The sequence below is a fragment of the Strix uralensis genome, chromosome 21 (genome assembly GCF_047716275.1).
Source record: "Strix uralensis isolate ZFMK-TIS-50842 chromosome 21, bStrUra1, whole genome shotgun sequence".
NCBI classification, from domain to species: Eukaryota; Metazoa; Chordata; class Aves; order Strigiformes; family Strigidae; genus Strix; species Strix uralensis.
Genome location: NC_133992.1, coordinates 12,003,778 through 12,028,224, shown reverse-complemented (window position 1 = coordinate 12,028,224; position 24,447 = coordinate 12,003,778). Strand labels below are relative to the sequence as shown.

Genomic DNA, 24,447 nt, shown 5'->3' with positions numbered 1-24,447 from the left:
AGCAGAAAATCCATTTGCAGACTTATTTTCTCATTTAGTGAAAAGAGAAGGGCCATCATCCATGGTCGGCTCCAGAAGGTTGACTGTGTCTGCGCATCCCGCGACAACTGTCCGGAAAAACAGCTTCAGCTGTGCCACGGGTCAGAGGGTAAAGGCTCTTGTACTCAGTTTTCCATCAGGACAACCACTACAGATCATTTCCTGGAAAAGTATCTCCAGGAAGAGTTTCACACATTATTTAAGCCGGTTTTCAGTGGTTTGTTACATTTTTATATATTTCTTTTTTAATAGGGGACTTTTTTTTTTAAACAAAGATTTTTATTTTGTAAATAATTTTTTTTTATTTATCTAAAAAGGCACAATTGCAAAAAAATTACCTTTTGAAATACATTTACTTATAAGCACTACTAAATTTTATGTAGCAGGAAAGTGACTGGGCTCCTCGAGATACTCCAGTTGAAGCTGAGCTTCCCCAGAGCCCGAGCTCCTCTTCGTGTGCCACCGCGAGGCGCAGCACACCCGGCCCTCCGACTGTGCCGCCGCCGTGGCTGAAGGAAAGCTGCAGTAGACCAGTGACAGTCGTCACTCTTAAATCTAAGAATTGCTAAAGAAGCTGGGTATAAATTAAACAAGTTAGCATGGGAATGTTGGAAGCAATTTGGTGCCTCCACTGCATTCTCATGCTGATTTGAATTTCCTGAATCTCTCATGAGAGCAGCAGGCTCAACTTTCTGCTGAGAAGACTCAATAAAACAGCACCTTGCATTAATGATACCAACATTATTCACAGCAATTAATAGCTTCTCTTTGCTACCCTAGATAAATATTTTGAAATTTGACAGGAAGTACTTGAAGATGGCACTGCAGTTTTCCTTGTAAGTAGAGCAAATTAGGTTAAAAAAAAAATCCACTAAAAGCATATATATGTATGTAACCCTCTAACCCTAACCTTATTTCCAAAAAATTAAGGATTGTATGCTTTTGAGAAAACAAGCAGGCACAGGCTGCGTTTGAACTGTCACACACAAACCTACACTCGGCGTCAGCGGCCGCAGCGCTGTAACAGAACAGGCCTGGTTACTGCCCGGCTGTAGCCCTCCAGAAGGTTTAAGTGCAGCCCTGTTCCTCCAAACAGGCAAATGAAATGGAAACACTTGAACGTGAATCCACGTTTGTTCCTAAAGCAGTGAATATCTCATCGACAGTAATGAAACAAATCATTGATTCAATGAATGAATTTAGTTGGTTGAAAATTTTCATGTAGTTAAAGAAGATGACTCCTTCAAATCAGGTTGCGATTTTATAAAAATTCACATTCTGTAAATAATTAGCTTTCACAGTTAAATAGACAGGGGCTGATCCTCATGTAGAATTAGATACAGAAAGCATTTTATGTTTTTCTTTTTCAAAATTTTTCAAAGTGTTTAAAACACTGCTTTGCTTAAGTTTTACCTAGAGTACCTAGTGCACTACTGAACCTGTCAAAGTATCTTCACCAAAATCGAGTTGGCTTAGATAAACACTGGTTTTAAACATGAACCTGTAGTCTAAAAAGAATCATGGCAAAGGGGAAAATAAGTTTAAAGAGAAATTATTTGCAGAAGCAATGCTTGTTTTGGGTTGGTTTGGCATGTTTTTCCCCAGGTACATGCTTAACTCCCCTCATTGGCCTCAGCCAAGTTACAGATAAATGCATCAGCAAAATACTCACTCTAAGGTTTCAATTAAAAAAAAAGAAATCTTGAAACAAATGTGTTTCCCACCCCCCGACCCTTCCCAGTTCCTAAGTCTGAAGAGGAGGGAATTAATAAAAACACATAAATGGCTGCTTTAAAATATACGAAGTAAAAACTGAATTTGCTATTAACCATTTGCAGAAGAGGCAAAGTAGCAGTTACACAAATTACACAAAATCTACTGTAATTCTTACATTAATATAAAGTGATTTCACTGAAGGAATTATTTCAATATTTCACATTACAGTTAAGATAGAAGGGCTGTGGCAGATGCACCGACACCCTTGTTAATATCTATCCTAGATTACACACGACAGTTTTAAGAAAGGACCCTTAAATGATCTACATCTGTAACATGTTATTGGCCTTAAAAAAAAAAAAAAAATCACTTGCAATACCTCACAGAATCGTCACTTTAAAGCATGACCACCTTGTAAGAGTCCTTGTCAAATAACCTGCAGAAATAATGGAGCCTCTTGCTGAGTGCTCAACCCTCTCGCTGTGTGACTGGGCACCAGTCGGTTTCGTCTGAGAAAAAAAATTCAAGTAAGACTGAGCTGTGCTGGCTTCTTGAGAGCATCTGCAGCCGTTCATGTGCTGGAGGTCCAAACATGCATTTGTTTTGCTATTTGGTGCACGTAACCAATGTCAGGTCTTTGATCTGGATCAGGGTATATGCACATGCTGACCAGCTCCCGCAGCTGAAAGAGAGAAGAGGCAGCAGAGGTGAGCAGAGCCGCAGCGCCGCTCCCTCCTGCCTGGAACAGGCTACGGGAGCCCAGGGCGGGCTGGGAACCTCCCTCCCGCGGAGGCTCCTGGGCAGACTGCAGGCTGTCCATCCCATCCCCCCCCCACCCTATGAAAGGCCCAGGAAGAACCTTTTTCACCCAAACCTTCAGCACTGATGATTTAGCTCTTCCACACGACCCCGAGTGGATTTTACATTGTCATTTACAACATGCTGCTGGCACACACGGGCCGAGGGCTGCCCCACTCAGTGGTTAGCGAGGCTCTACAGAGAATGCAGCCACCACCTCTGCCCTGCTACTCCTGACACCGGGAATTTCAGAGTTTTTCTTTTTTTCCTCTGAAAAATCTTTTTTCCTGGGGGATTTTTGATTCACTTCAGAGAACCCGAGCAGAGATGACCAGTATCATCAGCTGACCAGCACAGCTCATGGTCAACAGGAGGGTGAAGCAGGAGATGGCGGTGGGTCAGAGGAGCAGGGAGGGGAGCCCGGCGCAGGGGACCCCAGGAAGACACCAAGGGCCAGGGCTGGGGAAGCAGCGTGGGGCGGGGGAGCACCAGCAGCATGAGCAGGGCACGGATGAAAGAAAGGGAAAATCACTGCCAGAAATCCAACCGAGCGCGGAGAGGCAGGGATGGACTGGCCATTGCAAATGGACTCTGAGGCAAGGGGGAGGTAGAGGGAGGGGTTTAAAACCGTGTCTTGTACAACAACTGCACCTCCCTTCCCACTCCAATCCCTCCCAACAGGCCAGCTCAAGCTTTTTAACGTACAAAGTCTGAACAGCACTTGTGTATCTTAAGACAGGGGAGTACAGCTGTCAGACACCAGTGTTTCCTAAAAACCTTTGCAAAGAAGAGAGACTGGCCATTGATTATGTTTAATAAATAAAATGCAGAATGGCTGAAGTCTCCCCGCCTCCCAACCCTCTTTATCGTGCACATGAAAGATTGTAGCTTTTAATTATACAGACGCTGAAAGCTGCTCGTACCCCCGAGGCACCGGGAGAAACAGCCTTGAGCCTCTGATCTTCTCACATCCTCCCAGTAGCCACAGTGCCAATTATTTTAATGGTAATTAAAAGCATGACCATACAGCTATCAAGCACACGGCTTCAGCTGCGTTACCCAACGTACTGGAGTGAGGTTTTTGGCTCCGGACGGAGCACGGCCCTGTGCTTCGCTGGGGATTCCTGCCGGGCAGCCGAGCAGTGCAGGTGGGGTGGCGGCAGGGACAGGCTGTGACGCAGCCACTGCCGAGCGCCCTGCCTGGCACTGCGGGTGTGAACACCGGCCACAACACAACCCCCAGCTAGGCAACCTCTGGAGGAACCCCAGCGCCACTGCCCCGTCCTGCCCCGTTCTCTCGGAACGGCTCCGGTGACTTTGTGACTCGTCTGAGGGCAGGGGGGGTGCTGCCTTCGTAACCCCGAGACCCCAAAGGTTTAACACGTCCCTCAGAACAATCACCACAAAACACCCACAGACAAAACACTTCTAAAGCTCTGACCAGAGCCTGCGCTGTTGGTACAGTTTGCCCAGCCAGTAACTGTGCTCCCACTTAAGTCTAGCACTTAAACCCAGCCCTGGGGGTTCTGTCCTCGTGGGTGACCAGGACAGTGCCAGCCTTTCACCATCATCTAGAGGGAACTGGTGGACCAAGCCCTGATGAGCACTGCCAACCAGTATCTCCAATTACTAGCAAATTTGTTCCCAATATAGAAAACTAATCCTGGCTGGAGTCCCAGCTCCTCCTCCTGCTACAAGCAGCATGCCAGCTCATCACGGGAGGATTTGGGCTGGTTAGCCACAAAAGGCTACAGAGAAGAGGCACGTCACTGAAAGGAAACACCATTAAAGCAGACATTCCTCAATAAATGCTCTGCCTTGTTCATCTACAACAACACAGCAACTAAAATATTCATGTGATCAGCAGTCAGCCTACAGGCGAGGCTTCGCCTCAAGACCGCGTTACCGCGGTGAAGGAAAGGTGTGCGGATGGCTCCGGAGCATTGCTGAACCTTGGTACTGCAGCATGGCCTAATGCTCGGCCCTGCCTTCGGGCCGGAGGGGGTAAAGGCTCTCCTGCTTTCCACATCCCTCACAAACCTGCAGCAGTGACAGTATCAGAGTGGTCGTAAAGACTCTGCCCTTTCAGTCTACAATGAGACATCTGCTCTTGAAGGAAAGGGTGTACGTCCAGACCGAGGTAACCACCCACCCACTGGCCACAGGAGCAAATTCTTTCCGGTGCAACCTGCTGCTGCAGGCATCTGCCTCTATGTTCCCAATCCTGCTGCCTGCACGGTTTATCTAGCTTGGCTGCTGCAGACACCAACACACCTTTCCCTCTGGCTATCCATTCCAAAAGCATCTGAAAATCCCATCTTTAAAATTATGTACTAAACCCGATATTGTTCACGGTGGAGTCATGTTTTAATATTCACAGAAGTGAAGCTCTGTGCAGTTCCAGTAAGGAGCAGCAGCTAATGCAGCGAGATGAGCTACAGCCAAAGGCACAGCCCTCCTCAGACTTCGTCAAGCATTCTGTTAATAGTGTATGAACACCATCTGGAGTCTAGTTCTCTGGGACCTGGCGCCTTTGAGCTTTAAACCATCCTTCTCACCCTGGATTGTATCACCACACTACACACACTCTTTAGCACTGCCAGAGGGAAGCAAACAGACAGTAATTGTAAAGACAGGAAACACATCTGTCAACTTACACTAATTCTTGCTGCCAGCAGGCATATCCTGAAATGCATGCTACAACAGCATGGCAAACGGGAATGCACAGAGCCGGGACTCGCTGCTACGGCAGCTTGGGGGGAAAAAAAAAAAAAAGTAAAAATTCACTTTTCCAGCAGAATTCTCAAATAATCTTCTCGCATGAGTTGCTTAGCAGGTAAAAAACTCAGTGAAATGTAAAAGGTGTGGTGCAGGGTGTCTCTCAGGGTAGAGACCAGACCGTCTGCTGCTGGCCTCGAAGGGTACTTCCCCTGCATCCTACCTCTTGCTCCTCAGAACTCTGAGGTAGAACAAAACAAAAGAAAGCCCCCAAAGGATATGGTGAATATTTAAAAGCACATTAGCCATTTCCTTTCAAATAGAAGGGAACTGTAACGGAATGAGGAGGTAAGGAAAAACAGCTGTTTTGTCTAGGTAAGGGAACAGAAATAATTAGGAAAAACAACACGTCTTTGCAGCTGAAGTGAAACATTGCCGAGCAAGCATGCACAGTGACAACTTTTTTTTTTTAATATACTCCAGTTTAGCTACTGCTCTCCATCCCTTGCTTTCATATGCACAAAAGACAGACTTTAAAAAGCCCCCGTACTGCTGCTGTATAGATGCTTATTGCATTAAACAAAATAGCTTTCCTCCCTCTCTTTTTCTTAAAAAGCATCTTTTCCTCCTTGTTACACACTGAAGACTTCATCAACAAAAATTTAATCACTGTTTTATAGTATGTTATTTTAAGGGAAAGGAAGCAAAGGAGAGGGCTTTCCCACGGTTTGTTGTTGGTTTTTGCCAGCATCAGACTTTCGGTTTCAAAATATTCCCCACGTTAAGAAAGCTTCTCTTCCATCTTAATTTAGCTTGTCAATATTCAGACATCACGACAGTATTTCCTTAGCCAGCCCTAGAGGTACCCAGGACACTCTGCCCATCTCCTGTTCCTCCTTGGATGTGGGGGGGCTTCTCCTGGGCTCCCTTTCCCCTGTGTGGGAGGAACTTCCCTGCATCCCCCACCACATTCCCCTGCAAAAATGTTCCCAATTTACCTTTTCAGAATAATGTTCAGCTGGAAGAGGTGGGTAGTCACATTGCTCTATTTTTTGGCAAAGAGAAAACAGGTTCATCTTATCTCCATAGAAAGGACTCTGAAGAGCTGCCATCTGGAGAGAAAACAGAAAATATTTCAGAAACGCAAAGGATTTAATAGCCCTCAGTGCTACTGATGTGCAAGAGCAAATTTTATTCTTTGACAGGGAGCAAGTGGTGCTGCTGCTCTCCGAGCCCGTCCACAGCCACAGCTGCCCCCGGATCGCGGCCGTCCTGCACGCCGGGACGGCCGGTGTGACACGCGCTCCCCCGCGTCCCCGCACGCAGGCGTGAGCCAGCGCAGCCCTGGCCGCAGCTCCTCCTGCCACACAGCACCCCGGCCCTGGGGAAGACAGGGCAGTGCCAGCGGTGCCTGCTCAGGCCCCTGCTCCCCAGAGCAGCCCTGCCAGGCCAGCCCCCACCCCGGCATGCAGCCACTGGGCAGCACCCAGCCTGGAAAAGTCTGAGCTTTCCTGTCACACTGATTCCCGATTCCCAAAATATTTCAGATATGGAACGCTGAGGGTACACAGGCAATTCTGCAGGTACACAGAAAAAAGTACCTTTTTTTTAAAAAACAAAACATAAATAGGATGCCCTGACAGTAGGGCAATTGGAAACCAACTGGCTTGAAGATGACTATGAAAACCTCTCACAAATACAATCATCTTTAAAAAGTAGCAGCTCTGTCTTCGGTAACGTATCGTGGTTTCAATCTTCCTCTGTTACGACCACGTTCAGTTCATTTGCTCTCTGTAACTGGTAGATTTTTAATAGACTGCTACAAAGAACAAAGGGATTGGTTTTGGACATTTAGCTACCTAGAGTACAAAGAATCTTATAAGCATGAGCAATGTACTTCAGCCTTTAAAAAAACCCCAAAATGACCTTAAAACAAACATCCCCTCCTGCGGAAATCTGCTATTTAGAAAAGAGTGTCCCAGGCAGACTTGGGAACCAAACTACTCAAAACTTTTCCTAATCAATCTGGTCTTTTTCCTCTTTCAATTCTGTTTTATGAATCCAGTATTCCCATCTCCAAAAATATGACTGATGTCCGAGATAAACCGGCTGTTCACACAGCACGGAGAGCACGACGGAAGGCGCTGGGTGGGGAAGAATTCCTTCCAGGGCACACGGGGACTCCTCACAAAGACATGTTTGTATTACACTTAAGTCTCAGGAAGGAAACTGCATCTTTGTGCATGGAAAACCATTTACACTGCAAGTTCTCAACCAGGAGGTCTAAACGAACACTGAGTGACGAGGCTCAGAAAAGCAGCTGTAGCCACGCAGGCATTTTTGAACTTAGGAAATGGGGCTGAAGTCGTGTCTATGAGAAGCACCCACGAGGACCTGAGCACCTTCCCCCTGGCTCGCCCCCAAGCCCAGCGGACCCACCCGCTCATGCGTCCAGGGTGTCACTCCAGTGCTGCTCATCACTCGCTGCCTGTCAGAGCCCGCCCCGTGCAGCCCAGCAAAACCTCCTTCTCGTGAAGACCACTGGATAATCGTGGATATTATCCACCCTGTTTAGATCTTTTTAAACCATTTTGCTACAAGCCGCATCAAATCGGCAAGCTTTTCATACCGAGGCTAGCTGAACTTGATGCTTCTCACTGTGGCTTTAATAGGGGGTTATTTGACAATTATTAGTCTTTTGCTCATTACCATGCACTGTGAAAGCCATCTGAAGAACGCTGTCTTGTTGCTGACACACACAGCAAGCTCCCAGCAGAATTAAAAAAAGTCAATACAAGATCCTCCACTCTATTATCCTGCAGTTTAGGAATCAAGATCGATGGATTATTAGTGATTTGGTGACAGACAAGCAGTTTTGATTAGGGCAGGGTTTGGAAATGCTGCGCCTGGGCTGGATTTCCAGCAGCAGGACACGGCCCGGCGCAGAGGCGTCCCTGCAGCCGGGGCTGTCTCACCGAAACCTCCCTGCCATTAACACACGTCCAAGTGTTCAGCAGCGCAGGACACATCAAGATAAACGACTCTTGGTTGAAATCATAAATCTATCTTTTAAATAATTTAAAGTCATTATGTTTCTTTCTTGCTTATTTGCAAGACATATTGGTTCCTCTGTGAAATTAGGGAAAACACGCCTCAGCTGCAGGGATCACCTCGTGCAAGACAGCCCTGCAGGGGTAAGAGACCCTCTGCAATGAGTTCTGAGCCATTACGAGAAGTAGTAAGATGTATTCTGGCCAAATCTCCAAGGTTATCTCCTTATATACCACCAGACTAAAGTATTTTTCAGGAAGTTCTTCCAGAGGTAGTTATCAGATACTCAGAGAGGCTTATAAATAACAATAACAAATATACAAAGGCACCCAAACTACACTGAAGGACCTAACGAACTGAGTACACAGCTCCCCAAAACACCTCAGGAAATCCCAGGCTTGCTCAGTTTTGTGTCTGTAATGCTTCACGTAACGTAGCTTGAGATATCTGGTGCTAGTGACGTTTTGCTGCAGGCTGGGCGAGAAGAGGAATTAGGCCTTTAACAGCTGCACAAACTGGGCTGGGGAACGGGCACCGTTACCTCTCTGGTTTCATCACTACTACCAGTAGCACTGCCAAGCCATTCCCCATAACCCTACAGACCTGAGGTTGAGGAGTCACCGAACAGGCTCGTGTGGCTCATGGCAGCCCCATGCTCATGGCCTTTTGGAAGTTTTTGAAGGTAAAAGGTGAAGTTGTATCACCATTATTTCATTACTGTCATAACACTAACAGGCTAATCAGTGGGGGAAAAAAATTACGACTCCAATTAGAGACTCTAATCTCCAATTAAAGATTGATAGCAAACTGCTCTCAATCAATTAAAACAAAACTGGAGAGCCCAGCACACAAGATTGTTCCAAGAAAAACACTAATGGGCACATTAGGAAAGGCACAGACAGCAATCAAGGGTTAAACAAGGTCTCCGAGACTTCAATACACACGTCAATAACACCAGTAAGGTTGAAAAGGATTTCTCAATTCCCATTAACTTTTCCTTCCAAGTCTAGTTAAGCAGTCACGTGCAAAAGAGGAGCAATAAAAAAGGAACACCATGGGGTTTTGGGGTGGTAAATGCAGGAAATTCAAATGGCAAGAGGTGGCACACACGTTCTGCCTAAAACAGCGAGGTCTGCGGGGCTGTGACACGGGCGCTCCAAATCCCTCACTAACAACACTTCGTGATGCTACGCTGGGGTTTGCTCCTGACATTTTGATTAGAGCAATTACCACAGGACAGCTAGATCTCCATTTCAAATGACCACCATGTAGTATGACTGGTTAAAAAATATGTATATAGGAATCGCTGTTAGTGCTTAAATTGATCGTCTTGCCAGAACCGCTAAAGTCACTGCTTGTAGCTATATTCTGGGAATTAACAACTTATTTTTATCCCCTCCAAGTGATCTTGCTGACAAGATATCTACAGGAAGTGAGGGATGAAGACAGTTACTACTATATTGATAAGATTTAATAAAAATCACTGTATGATTATCAATGTCAAAGTTAAGTGGTGCTACGTGGCATCACATCCCAAACCCCTCAACGTGCCCTAAGTGGATTCCAGTGGACACGCGTGTCTCTGAAGGCAATTTGTACATTAAAGCTCTCCGCAGCTTATCTACACAATCTATCTGGAGAAATATCAGAAGTGACTCATAACCAAACAAACATCGCTTCCTTACTTCTAAGCCAAATGGAAAAACATTCTCATTACAAGAAATTAGTGAAGATAAAATACAGCTCCTTCAAAGACATACCAATTTGATTTCTAATTTTTCCAAATTCTAGAAAGTTTAAAAAGTCAAGTAGCTGTTTATCTACTGAACACAAAATTGGTAACTGTCCAGTCCTCCTTGGAATTTGCAAGATCTCACAGCTCCTGTTCACAAAGTTAAGGCTTACCTACGTAGGAAGTAAATTTAAAAACGCTTCACATGCCAAATCTTTCACATGTTACTATAGTACTGCTACTCCTACCAGAGAATTATGTTTAGTGCGCAATTAAGTCAGCTTCTTGAAATATAAGGAGTACCAAGACTACTGTGCCATAAGGGGACCATATTGCCTGCAACAAAAACATTATCTTAGCACAACGCTAAATATTTCTCTCTGCATAAATCTGGAATCCCATCTCCAGCAGCGCTCAGCCTCCGAACTGACTCCGAGCAGCCTGACGGAGAAGCTGCACACGACAGCAGCAGACGAGTAGCAGTGTCCAACTCGGGCGACTTTGACTGTTGCCGATAGACTTGGCAAGTCCAACACACCACGGCAGGGCCGAAGTCCCCAACTCAGCAAAGCCTTAAACCGAGAACTCCTCTTCAGGCCCAACCCATGAAGTGTACCTGGAACCATCAGCATAATGAGTTACGGGGAGCTGAGGTTGCCTTCCCCCTGCCCCCACAGAGGAGTCTCCAAACCCCTTTTCAAGCGCCACCAGCAGACCCAGGGACATACAGCTCTACTGCACCATTCCAGTTTTCAGTATCTCATTAAAACACTACAAGCAAAACCATCCTTTATTCAAACATACCAGTTTTTGATGATATGTTGTTGCTGCTGCTTTGGGAATTATTAGGTCTTGAATTCTTTCACTAGAGGCAGCAAGAATTTGAGGATAGGCACAAAGCTGCTCAATTTAAGCTCACAATTTTCCAAATATTTTTGATCAAGTACCTAGGGTGTCTGACACCCTTTCTCTCCCTCCTATCCCATGGAATTTTAATAATAAAACAGTGACACAACTGCGTCGGGCTCCAGCATCTCCACCAAAGTGGCTCTTCCCTTCAGCAGATCTAGTGGCCATTTGCTGGCCCTAGTAAGGCCAACACTGGGACTCTACCCCACTTGTGGTGACTTACGGGGCGTTTACACCAGACACCCCGATAAAGCTTCCTCCTTAATGAAACTGTGCCACGTCAAGTGTGCAGCAGCCAGCAGTTGTGAGCAGGCTGCCTGAAGCACTGTGGAGATACAGTCTTTGGATGGACACTCATAGGAGTATCAAACGAATGGGCAGTTGTGGGGTTTCTTCCCCCCGAGAGCATTTTTTAGACCACACTCAAGCCCATAACATATCCGGGCCGGCTGTGCTGCCATCTTACATGCGAGAAGCAAAGAGCTGTTGGAGTTGAGCCCCCAGGACTGCCCAAGTGCCTTCAGCAGGAGTTTACTGGTTTATGTCAGCGAGTTCCCAGCACCAACCTCTCTCACTGAAGACACACACCCCATGGCACTTTCACACTCTGCAGCAGTAAATCAGCACCTATCGAGCTGCACGACTCGGGGCTTGGTAACACACCAAGGACTGGGGGTCACCTCGCTGAACAAGCGTTTAGTCATGTGGGCTGAGTGTTCCTCCCAGAAGTACGTAGCAGTGACAAGGTCTGCTGGGAAGACCAATGCTATGGGAAAATTTACTTTTATACTGTCTTAAGAGGTTTGTTTAATCAACTAGCTGATGTATGTGCTTAACTATAGTAGTCTTCATATCTGATGTGCTCACAAAACAAATTACATTTCTGTTTATTCTCTAATTCCATGTGGTTACAAGAAGTTGTAGCAAGAAGCAAAATGTCATCAGTTCACACAATTTATTATCCAAAGAGGATGTGAGCAATATTCTTACTACTAAATATCCCAGGGATTTTTAATTCTCTGGGCTGTAATAAAAGCCTTCTAAATGTTGACATGCACTTTCGCTTGAATTCAAAGATGCATACATCTAAAAGAAGATTAAGATTGGATTATAAACGAGTACAAGACTGTTCAATACCCTTTGATCCCTGCCAAAAATGAAATCACAAAATTCAAAGTACCGTTACAAAATCTTAGCACTTATTTTCAGATTATACGGAACAGCTTTTAAGAAAAAGTTGCACACTAAGCGTGTAGTTCATACGGAGTGTGCCTGCTTTGTATCTGTGCATTTGGCTAGAAGACAATGTACAATTAGAAAAAATGCCAGCTATAGCCTAACAGAGAAACTGATTTCACATTACATAAAACCTCTATTTTTCTTTACTGAAAGCTCCCAAAATTAAAATATTCCAACTGGTCAGAAATCAATTTAACAAACCAGTAGCTTACATTCAAATGAATCTGATATTTTTAAAACAAAAGCAGTATTGAGGAGAAACTATGAATATGCTGCCCTAATAGCAGCTCTGCTCACAGTAGGAAGAAAGAATGCAGCGAGCTGGCTTGTTTATGTCTATAGCCTGAACATCTACTGTGACCTACTGACTTAACTTTGTGCAAGTACTGTGCTGTATGACACAATCCCTTTGTTGTTCATGCAAAAAGGCACATGATGAGCACAAGAAGAGTTAACTTTTCATAAAGTTTCTCAACAATTAAGCTAAAGTAAGTCTGACCTCCTCAATTCCTCTACCGTATTGTGTGGTTAAGACAAACCTGGGGAAAAAACGTTAGAAGATACTTGCCTCATACAATAAACAGCCCAAAGACCAGATATCAGATTTAAAGTTATAGCCGTTTTCATGTATTCTTTCTGGGGACATATAGTATGGAGTTCCCACTGTAAAAAACAAACAAACAAACGAGGAGTTATGATCTTAAAAAGTGACTGTGAAACCTGTATTATACAGAAGTTCGACTTCACTAAAGGATTAGGTTTAGCACAAATAGCTAATTAGAAGAGATTGGCACAAAAATCTGGAAACATCATGGTTTTGAAGGCGTAGAACCAAATATATCATCACATATAGAGCTAGAGGACTGGTGAACATTACTGAAAATATCTTCTATATTTTTGAAATTTGAGAAACGTTTTCTTCCCCCCCCCCCCCCCCCGTCTTCCAAGTACCTTCAGAGTCTCTCAGACGGACAGAGCAAATCGTAAAGGATCATCCTCCTTTGGTTCACTCAACAGCACTGGAACTGCACGTCAGGTGTCATGAACGTGCTCTGCTAACACAAGCCCCCCGTGACAGCCATTCACTGAGCGTTCACCCCACCCACGCTGCGCCAGCGGCATGACAGAGCGGCTCCAGGTACGGCGGGGTACCCTTTCTTAAGGAGACCATTTACCGCAACAGAGAAATGGAAGTAACAAGCCCAGCACCAGACAGGTATTCAAAAACTTTCTGACAGAACCAAGATAATAATTCCAAACTTTAAAACACTGCTCCAACTTGCAGTCACATCAGAAGCTGTGGGATTTCTATGTACTTCCAGAAGTCTGTATTTTATCAGAAGAAATTTACTCCAGCATTTTGGACAGAAGTTACAGGAAATTATTAATAAACTCCTTACCTCAAAAAGGTTCTTTTTTAAATCCTAAATAAGTTTCAGTTGTGGTACTGAAAATACAAGACATCCTGGCAGTCTCAACTACATCAAATAATCCTCAGATACATCATTTATTAAAACATCCAAGGACTTTATATGCTCTCTTTTCTCCTGCTTCCCCTGCTTGCCTGTCCCCTGTCAATTTTTATTTTTTTTCGCTTTTGGCATTTGAATGTATCCTTCTCCTAATTAAAGACCTTTCCTCACAAGATGGCAAATGTTTAATTTGCCTATAACATTCAGTTTACAATTTCTCCATTTGAAATGCTGACTGCAGACAGCTGGAAGACTAATAAGCAGATGAAGGATGGTGTTAGAGGTGGAGGGGGAAGAACAGCCCCCACCTTCCCGCAATGCTCCTAAGGAGGGGTTCGCACACTGTAGGAAACAAATGAGTTCTGGGGCAGAAAGCAACAACTTTCTGAAAGGCAAAAAACCACCCCAACCGAGGGCACAGACAACCCAGCACAGAGCTGCTGCTATCAGTGCTGTATCTGAGCAAAATCACTTCGGGGTCCCTCTAGCTCAGACCATGCCGTGCCAAGCACACACGTGAGTCCAACGCTGAACGGCATTCCTCCGTCATCCAGAAAACTAAACACAGGCCAGGATCCCTTTGAGACAGGCACCGTACAAGGCCTGTCCTCACAGGACAAAAAGACGTTTACAGCCCCAAGGAATTCACAGCACTTATAAAAACCAAGACCCAGAGGAACAGTTGGACGTGGGGCAGCACCTGAGGAGTCGGGCAGTACTCACTCTCAGTACATTAGCGTCCTAACAGAAGCTGGAAACTGGAGAAATACAGAAATCTTCTCTTAAGTTATTTAGCCAAAACAAAGAGCATTGATTTGAAACTAGTACTGTCAGCACTAGCATGCAATTACCCAATTTACTCCAAAGCATCCCCAACATCCCCCCACATGTAGGTCTTGCTGGAAGTATGGATGCCATACGCACCAGATCCTCCCAGTTTATCCCATTACTGAAGTCTCTACCACATCAGCATTCTGAAGCCCCTAAGTTTTCTGTGGGGTAAACTGGGATCACGTTGCACCACCCACTCCACCTTAAATATCCAAGGCATTTTCTTCTCTGGGGTGAAAACTAGGCAGCTTACCTCAAAACAAAACCAACAACCCTCCCCCAGAAACCAGCACCCTTCAATCTTTATTCTACATTTTTGTCACACATTTATATGCCCAAACCTTGAGTCTACTGAACCACAACAATTTTTACTCAGAGCTATTCAGAAATGTAGCATATAGTGTGAAATTAATCCTATGGCATCAGTGTGAAACATAAGACGTTACAGGAATACATATATAAAACTCTACTTACCAAAATAGAACAAGTAACCAAGAAAGGGGACTGCTGCCCTGACTGGCTCATTTATTTGGTCCCCTGGGACTTTCAGTAATCAGCTGCTCTATATGATAAACTCAGCTTGTGCTTGCAGGTCATTCAAATAAGAAATTACTTCACTTTCAATGTGAAGAGTACCCTAATGAGAAGTTACATTTTTGCAAATTCTATACAAACTGCAACACAGGAAAAACAACACATGGAGATGATTATACTTCCATGCTCAGTACTACCACATCCAGCCTAGGAGCATGCCAGACTGACACTGTCCCAGATCTGGCTGGTTTTAATTGCCAGTGAAAGGCCTCTATATATGGATGAGACCAGAGTTCTGTTAATAGTTGCTAATTTCTAACAGATTGTACAGAGTAACTTGACAGAACACCAAGAGCAGAGAGGACTCATTCAAAGAGCCCAACAAGGCTTCCATGGATCTCTCCCACGTGCACGCAAGATGCACACGATGGACAGCACAGCTCTCCAAGTAATCCCCACACATTTGCCAGATTTCTGACTTGGTTGGAATAGCACTGATTCATTTTCCTGCTTAAAAATATGCAGCTGCAAAAGAAAGGGTGATTCATTATGTGAAGTTCTGGAGGATGGTTCTGGAAGTCCCCACTGGGCACCAGTGTGTAAGACACTTCCCTACCTTCAACTTCTCAGTGCTGCTGCTCTTCTCAGCTCTGCCAGGAGAGCTAACGGAGCAGCTGAGCAGCAGACGTGCCAGCCCTTCACTGAGAGCAACTACAGGAGCTGAGCACGGGCCGACAGCAGCACAGGAAGATCGTTCCCACTCCTGCCCCCCAAAGTCTTCGTGCTTCGGAGTGCTGGTGCCAGGGGCCGTTGCTGTTCTTGTGATCAGTTATTCTGGGTCACTGCGTGACAAGCTCAGAGCAAATAATAATGTGTGGGCTCTAAAGTTATGGCCTTGCCTTCCACGTTAGCAGGGCTCTGCTTGGTAGGCTAAAACTGTCATTTCACATAATGCCTTAAAACGACCTTCGATCAAAGCAGAATGACGGGGTTTATAATATGGATGAGTGCGTTATCGTCCGTATTTGATTTTCCGTGCATTAGTCTGTTCCATTATAGTAATGGGCCTGTGGAGCAGTCCACGCCTGAGCTGATTTTATGAAGTCTACCTTGCACATTTACCTATCATTACTGTGGTGTTGTCAGCAAATGTACGAACAAGCAGGTCTCTGCGTTTCAAAACTGAGGCATTAATTTTTAAATAACTGTCATGATAAAAGACTGACAAGCCCAATTCTCTTTATGGCCCGTCCAACATTACGTGGGAATCTCCTATAATGAGCACCTTCTAGAAAAGCGCACAAGGCTTCCAGTGCAATCAGTCAGGGCTCACCATTGCATTACATTAGTCAATTTGACAAGAATAGTCTAATCGGAGACTACTAATCAGGAACTTTCTTTGGCATTTCCCCTGCTGAAAATACAAAATATTGCTCAGACTCAGTATTAATCACCAGGTGGTAAAGTAATGCCTTTAAAGTTATAAAGGTCACAAAACTGTAGAGAAGATTATGACTAAGTAAGCATCTTCCCATTCTATTCCTGAAAGTTGAAACACTTCACTTGAATATCAGCCTACTTCAGCGATACCAGAACAACGTTTCTTCCTACTCTCCCCAGCACTGTCTGTGTGCACAGCTACAACACCCACACGGAACAGAACAGCTCTGGGATATCTGCAACACCCAAGATAGGGAAATGCTAATTATTTCCAGTTAGATTAGGAGCAGAGTCTCTTGTTTCACCAGAAAAACACGCAGGCAAAGGCAGCAAAGTTATTTCAAAAATAAAATTCAAATTCCTCTCCTCTCATATATAGTCTGAATTAAAAACCCTACCCGTGCAACTACAGCAACCAGTGTGCACAGGCCCTCTGAGCTGAATTCCCACATCTGCCACAGAAACACCCAGGTGAAGAGCTGTGTTACTTCTGAACTCAGCAAGTCTTTCACTACGCAGGAAAGATCAGGCTCACCCATTTTGAAAACATTTTTCAGCTTGAATCAGAGGAGTTTTGTTGTTGTGAAGGTGACAGCAGCTGGGTTATCAGTACAGTCACACACAGGATCGTTATCTCCTATACAGAGCTTCTCCCTGTGCAAATACAGTTCAGCCAGGGATCAGTGCTTCCTGTGAAATTCATCCTTAGCTGCTCGTAGGCAGAAACGAGAGAAAATCCGATTCATACTTTTAGGAGGCTCTATCAGAGTCTCATTCACTGAATTTAATGTACCACAGACAAGTCTCTTGCAGCAGCAGCTCTCCCACACCTTTAGGCAGATTTGTCATCAGACTGAAATCAATGCACAATATTTCCAAATATTTTAATAGGCTCTGTATGTTGGATTTTTTAAAATGCTATAAAAAATAAGCATCTCTTGAAATTAATCAAACTCCATAGCCAGATTTGGCTGTGAAGTACAAGAACAAGTGATAAGGAAAGCTTTTATTCTGCCTTCACCAGCACCTTCCAGCTAATCTTTAATAGTGAGCTGAACAGTGTTTCTGAATCTACCACTCTTCTTTCTCACAGCAGGGAACAGAGTTCTGAATATGAAAGAACCTAACAAATTCTGACCTTTATTGTATCTTTACAGAGTATTCCCAGTTTCAAACCAAGAGATATCAGAGCACAACGCGGGCCTCAAAGGGGTAATACTGATTAAAGCATTCCTTCATTCTAGAGATGTTCCACTTCTGTCAAAACAAACTTTGCAATGTTTTGAAATACTTGTGATTTTTGAAACATGCTCATTACAAATGTAAAAGGCAAAGAACTATGCTCAAAAACATGAGGTGCCATCCACGAATAACAAAATATCGCCCAGTTTTTAAAATAATAATTATTTCCAGAACTATTAGCTTAGCTTTAACATGTAAGACACACTATTACATATTCCATGAACATACACAGAGTTGAGAAAAATACTTTAGTATGTTTTAGTAATGTCCAGTGGTGCAAACACAGCAGGGAAGCAATTCTGCTTGAAAATTAAAGTCCACAACTCCCGCCTGCCTCATCTCTCCAAGATTCTCTTGTAGGTTACCAAGAAAAATTTGCAGCATTATTTAAAAGAAGTCTAGTTCATCAGGTTCTGTTTCTAAACGTTTGCATTACTTGGGGTGTATTTCCAACAAGAAGGCTGAGGTCTTTTCCCAAAAGGATAATTTGGGAATTAGCTCAACTTTTGGGAATTAGCTGAAGTGCAACAGTCATCAAAGGCACTAAAAGATACTTTAAATGCCTTCAAATCTCAGTGTGAGGTACCCCCACTAATTGTTTCAAGGAGGGAAAAAAAAGAAAAAAATATAAAAAAGAATAAATATTTTCTGCATAATATTGCAGCTGTTTTTACAAGACCTGTTGCTCTAAGCTTTTTCTTTTTCTTTTTTACATGTAGGTAATATAATATACCTGCAGTAATTCTGCAGCAGTCTTTTCTTCCACAAATACCATACTACAGGCACAGACCAAAGGGCCAAAATTTCTCAAAATGCACAGAACATCAGCTGTTGAAATTTTAAGCAGATTTCTTGTGCCCATTTTTTCTTAACAAGTGCTGCTTACTAGCTCCTTAAAGTACTGTGATTTTTTTCAGATGGCAAACTGGCTTGGCAAGCAAAATAAGAGAGACAAATTGTCCATCCACAAAAGAGCTCTTCTCATGACTGCAGTTATTCCCTGTTGATCCTCGTATCCAAAAAGAAACCAGAAGGAACGTGTAACACCCCACGTACTCCAATCCACTGCTATTTGCATGTTCTAAACTGGGAAGCTTCGACTTATATGCATCCCCCAAAAGAAAGTCTGCTCCAAGTTTACTCTTGCCCAAGAATAAATAATAAATCATCTGCTCCAAAACAAGGCTATTCTGTGTAAAATTGTTTTTTGGTTTTGAGGTTGGTTTGTGTTTTACTTTTCTCTTTTTTCTTCAATATGTAAAGCCAGTCAGAAGCTTTGGCTAAAAATGGGCATTATACCAGTTCACAATAAAGTTACCCATTTTAATATTAATGGAAATTCTCTATATTTATTACAGCTTGTAGTAAAATGAAGTCTACCTGCTTACTGTTAAGTTTTCCAAAGCCTATGCAGTTTTCTAAAGTCTATGCAGTTTTTAAATGTGCTCTGCTATTTGTAATTTTTGTCTTATAAGTAATTAGGTTTTTTAGCAAAGTTAATGACTTAAACTTTCCCACAAGCATATTAGAATAGCCTTAACTGACAATATATTCCTCTGGATACCCACGTCATAGATCAACAAAATAAATAATGGACACAATCAAACATTAAAAACAGACAAAAAAATACTCCTAGTCCTATTAAATCTTGGATGAAAGAGATGACACCTGGAAGCACATCACACACCAGTACTATAAAATCAACCCAAAGGGCATGGTGTCGCACACCTGAACTCCAGCATCCAGGTGTCATTTCATCATTTCTGGGTGCAAAGCCCTGGGTTCAGTATAGTAATTTTCTGTAGTGAAACAGTCTGTCAAACATGTATCATATGGCTCCTGGGGGGAAAAAAATAACCATACAAATGAAAGAAAGAAAAAAAAAGACTATGAATGTAGTATAAACTGCAAAAGAACAGGCTATAAAAGTTTTTCAAGAAAATCATAAGCAGTAATGAAAAAAAAAAAAAAAAGCAAAAAGCATTCCTCCTCACTTCATGCTGAATTGTGCCCCTCTTCCCTCCTACGCCCCCCAATAAAGTTTCTGCAATACAGGAGTCTGTCTCCATTAAATTCAATCCTGGAGCTTCTCCTACAGGGGAGCTTAAATTAGGGAAGGAAGAAGAATAAGCCACCGTGTTGTAACAAGTAGTAGTAAAATTCACCTTGGCTACACTCATTACCTTTAAACATGGGAGATTTCTGGTAAAGCTTGTGCATGAAGAGCTCTCCCCTACGGAAAAGCATCTCCTGCCTTCTCTCACAAGTCACGCGGGGAACAGGGAAAGCGGCAGAAGTGGTGCCGCCTGGCTGGATTCTGGTGCTTATCCCCCACTCCACCCCACCGCTGCCTCTCCCAGCGCAGTTCTGTTACCCCAGGAGACAGGAGGTGCCCACGTTTCCCCTGGTGCAGGTCTGCCCGTGGAGGTTTTCCAGGGGCTGGAGCTTTCCCTGCCCAGCAGTCGCCCATTGCCCTGGCGATGCTCCCACCGGGCCGTGCCGCCGGTCAGGCATCCCGCCGTCGCTCCGAGCATCTCGCGAGCTGTGTACGGGCAAATCTTTCATTTTTCTTTCATTACCCCGGCATGTACTGTCACTTAATTTTTATGTATGCAATCCTTCCTGACAAATATGATCTGCTGCCTGGTAATTCATCTGACGTTCATTCTGTTCTTTGCTCTAATTACGGCTCCCATTCCTGACACGGCGGCGGCCGCGCCGCCGCAGCCCGGTGGTACACCTGTCAGACGGGTCGTGGTACTGCCTAATGCCCTTTCATGCCAGTCTGATGCTAGCAAATACAACGAAAGAAAAAAAAAATTAGATGAATATATTTGCATAAGCCACACGTTCAATTCATGGGTCAGCAGCCAGAGAAATGATGGTTCAGGGCGGTTGCCGGGGCAACGTGGCTACGGGAAGTGCCCAGCATCACAGCCTGGGTCCGCGCGGGTACCACACTCTGGTTTGCAGGGTGTTCATCACTCACACCTACTTAAACAAATGTCTTAATTAAACCAAACCCAAGATCAGTAGATTTCCTGCTGCTACAAAACCTGTATGTCTGGCAAATTACCAAAAAAAAAAAGCTTCAAGTCTGCATATTTTTTTGATTGTTAAAGTGTTCTTTTTACTTGGATACAAGAACCACTGGACATGGTGGTGTGTCCCACAACACAACGCACTGTCTCCAGTACCATTCACTGCTGCTCCCTCAGTGTTCTGCACCTTATTCACCCGTTTCCAGGATGCTGTTGATTTGAGGAAGGGTAAGGTTCTTGCAGAAGAGGCTTAAGTCTTCCTACACGAGCTTTCTCAATTAAGAGAGAGCAACCCTGGTAAAGGTCACAAGCTTGGCTTACATGCGCAGCCAGTTTCCAAGCCCCAATTTATTCTTATTAATATAAGTGCAGCAGTCAAACTAGATAAGATCATATAATTAGACATGATCATATTTTTGCCTGTTCAGATCATGTGATTGTAACTTTCTCTGAAGAGGATCCTAGGATAGCTTTTGATGCAAAGGGAAATCTCCTAATATTTTATGAAAGTAAACTAGAAATTACTTTTTTTTTTTAAGCACAAAGACATGTATCTATCTTCTTTGCCTGTGCACTGAGAAGCACCAGCGTTGATGGTGAGTATTATCAATTAAGTTTGTAGGCATATAAGAAATAATTGAGCAAGACTCACACTCAGTGGAGGAAATTGCACAAAAACAAACAGTGAAACAAATGTCGTGTATTCCAAAGTCAACTGAGACCTAAATGTGAAAGAGCTTCCATACTGCACTAAAAGCTAAAGTTTCTTCACTACTGTGACACAGAAGCACCTTTGTGACTCAAAAACCAGACTCGTTAATAAAACAGAAAATCAGCCACCTCTCCAAAGGTTACAGACACAATTATGAAATACTTTATGCTGTAAGACTTAAAGAATGAATGGCATATACTGTACACTTTTCTATAGCATTGTAATTTTTGCTAAAGGTAAAGATGAGGGAGAGAAGAACCCAGATGCTCTAAACCAGTGAACTCAATTTCAATTCCCAGAAAAATGCTGGAGGTATAATCATGCTACTTGTAAACCACAGAAAAAACCCAAGAAATGAATCATTATGACTGGTCCAGTAAACATGATGACAAATGATGATGTAAGAGGCTTCAGAGGGAGGGAAACAGAAGCAACAGAAGAATTACAACTTTAACACTTATATAACTTTACTTATAAGCAAACTGTTAAATCTGTCTAAATGAAACTACTTAATGGCTGCAAAATTGGTCAGAAAAGCAGTTCACCATCAAAGTAGAAGGCTACTTCACATGAAGTCTGGCAAGACAGCCAGTAGCTCTAGTTCTGTTCAACACATTAACATGGGGGAGTGTGGCGACGCTACTGCCTTTGCGGATAGCAAGAAGCTGGGATGAACCAAAGCACAGCAGAGTACAGAATAAAAATAAGGTACTACACTTTGACAAGAACAATTAGCTGCACTGACAGAAGAGCAGGAAAACAACCCTGAGACACATGGAAGACATTACAAAAACTTGGATTTTTAAAGCCTGAGTTTCAAGTGAAGCCCTTTTTTGAAACAGATGAACCGTGAGGGCTTTGAACACTTCCCTTGCTTCAGGTGACAGTCACAACCCCTGCTCAGCGTGAGTCGGCTGACCAGCATCTGATAAAAATGGTGGTGGTGTAACATTTAATTCCAGTAAGCAGAGTGCAGGCAAACATGCTATTTAGAGTGGAAGAGCTGCATTTGTTACATTTGCTATAAATCACACACTTACCAGGCCAGACCTTCCAGAAAAAAAAAAATGAAGTGGAGTTTTAAAACAAAAAAACCCCTATTAATTTCATATGAAGAGTATTTAAAATGCCTATCACAGAAAACATAGTTCGCATCCACTGAATTAAGCTTCTGTCATAGTAAGAGGACAGACACCACTTTTTTTGAACCCCCCAGCTGACAACTGTACAGCACTGCGTGCTTACTGTCGACAAGTACCATCTTACCTAAGGAATGTGCTGCAGTGGTTTTAGAACTAAAAAACCGGCCTAATCCAAGATCTCCCAGCTTCACCACCCCCGTGGCTGTTATAAACACGTTGGCTGGTTTTATGTCTGCAAGAAGAAAAAGGTAAAAGGTCAAACTCACAAAAGGTTATTTGGTTCTACTACCGCAGTAGAAACATAGCCTGGAGCGCTCTCTGGACAAAAGAGGCTCGAGCAGAACCATGTTTCTTTATAGCTTTGATAGGCTGAATCTTCCAAGACTTCAAGCTCTGCACATACACAAAAATCAGAGTATACTTTCCAGCACACAAAAAATACCAATGAGGGAGGGGAAATGTAGGAAACAGCACAACAGAATTGAGGCATCCTCTTTAACTGATGGAAATCAAAGAAACATGTCTGCTCCTCTCTGGAAATGATTGTTTTCTACTGGAAACTGTACTGCCCACCATTGCCCCCTCACACCACGGGCTAATTATTGTCCCACATATACATAAATTCTGGGCTCTGTACAGCCCAGTTTGTTCAATGGAGTGCAAAAATTACTAGAACCCCAGTTTCCCAAGCAGTCGTGTCAGGATTGAGTTACCGAGGCTAAACGTGCGAGGCTCCAGATTACAGCCACCAATTACAGACCTATTTCATGTACAAGTGATAAACTGCATCAGGGGATGTATAAAGGAGCAAAAAAGGTATCACGTTGCTGAAAAAAAACAGTGAAGAATTCACTACTTCAAAGGAGAAAGGAAACAGCAAGCAGCAGAGACTGGTATTGGTGCCTTTTGGGATATTTGCATTTCCTGGGTCAAGCCCCTCACAAAGCATTTCATTTACGCTGAAAGCAGCAATGTAATTTTTGGACAGAGCTCAAAGTTATGAAAAGTTCTAAGACGAGAGATTCAAAAATAATTAATGAAAATAGAGAACAGCTTATGAGAGTGTGGGACATATTTGTATTAATATTTCAGAAAAGCTTGCAAGACAGAAAAAAACCTCTTCTAAACTCTCTAAGGTCACAGCTAATATAATGAAGACTATTTCTTAGAGTTCAGTGTATCCAGTAGTCTCAGCATTTTACTTCTGACACTTTTCTAATGGCAAGTTTGACACTTCTACTTAATATCAGTGTCTGGAATACAAAGCAGCTCATCTTCCTAATACCACACTCACTTCGGACTGAATCCTTTAACAATGAGGCAAAGAGACAGAAGGAGAAATCCATCTTGCAAGCTCCAGCCTCTCTAAACATGCATTGGCTGAACATCAGCATAATTGTTTTTGAATGTAGGCGCTTACTAATTGGAACATTATATTATTATTCAGTGAAAAGAGACTGAATTAATGTTACCTCTGTGCATCACCCTGCGGGAGTGCATGTGTTCAACTGCACTGCATAACTGCACAAAATATTTCCACACCGTCCTTTCTGGGATTAACCGTTTCTGCTTTTTAAAATACTGTGGGAGGAAATAAATAAAAGATCAGTGAAAAAGCAACATAATTGACTCGTTCCTGGACTTGTGTTAGTCAGCTGCAGGTTGCTCATGTCTTCCAGATCTGCAGCAGCATGGCTTTTCTTCTGATTAGCTTTTAACTCCTTCTCTCTCTATGTAAACTTCAATGCAGTTCACTGATTAACAACTATTATGAAAAATATGCTTAAATAGGTTTGACATTTTTGAATGGACACCAGTTATAATTAGCATT

General features: G+C 43.4%; 1 protein-coding gene across 2 annotated transcripts in view; it reads right to left on the bottom strand.

The window, feature by feature from the left end:
• Positions 1-315: 315 nt before the first annotated feature.
• Positions 316-24,447, bottom strand: part of NEK6 (NIMA related kinase 6) — a 69,233-nt gene continuing 45,101 nt past the window's right edge. For both annotated transcript variants that reach the window (XM_074891576.1, XM_074891575.1), the window contains exons 6-10: positions 24,089-24,197; positions 22,741-22,848; positions 12,771-12,865; positions 6,270-6,383; positions 316-2,437 (exon numbers count right to left, since the gene is read on the bottom strand). In XM_074891576.1, the coding sequence (XP_074747677.1) occupies positions 2,327-2,437; positions 6,270-6,383; positions 12,771-12,865; positions 22,741-22,848; positions 24,089-24,197 (537 nt within the window). In that variant the 3' untranslated portion in view covers positions 316-2,326. The remainder of the gene's footprint in view (positions 2,438-6,269; positions 6,384-12,770; positions 12,866-22,740; positions 22,849-24,088; positions 24,198-24,447) is intronic.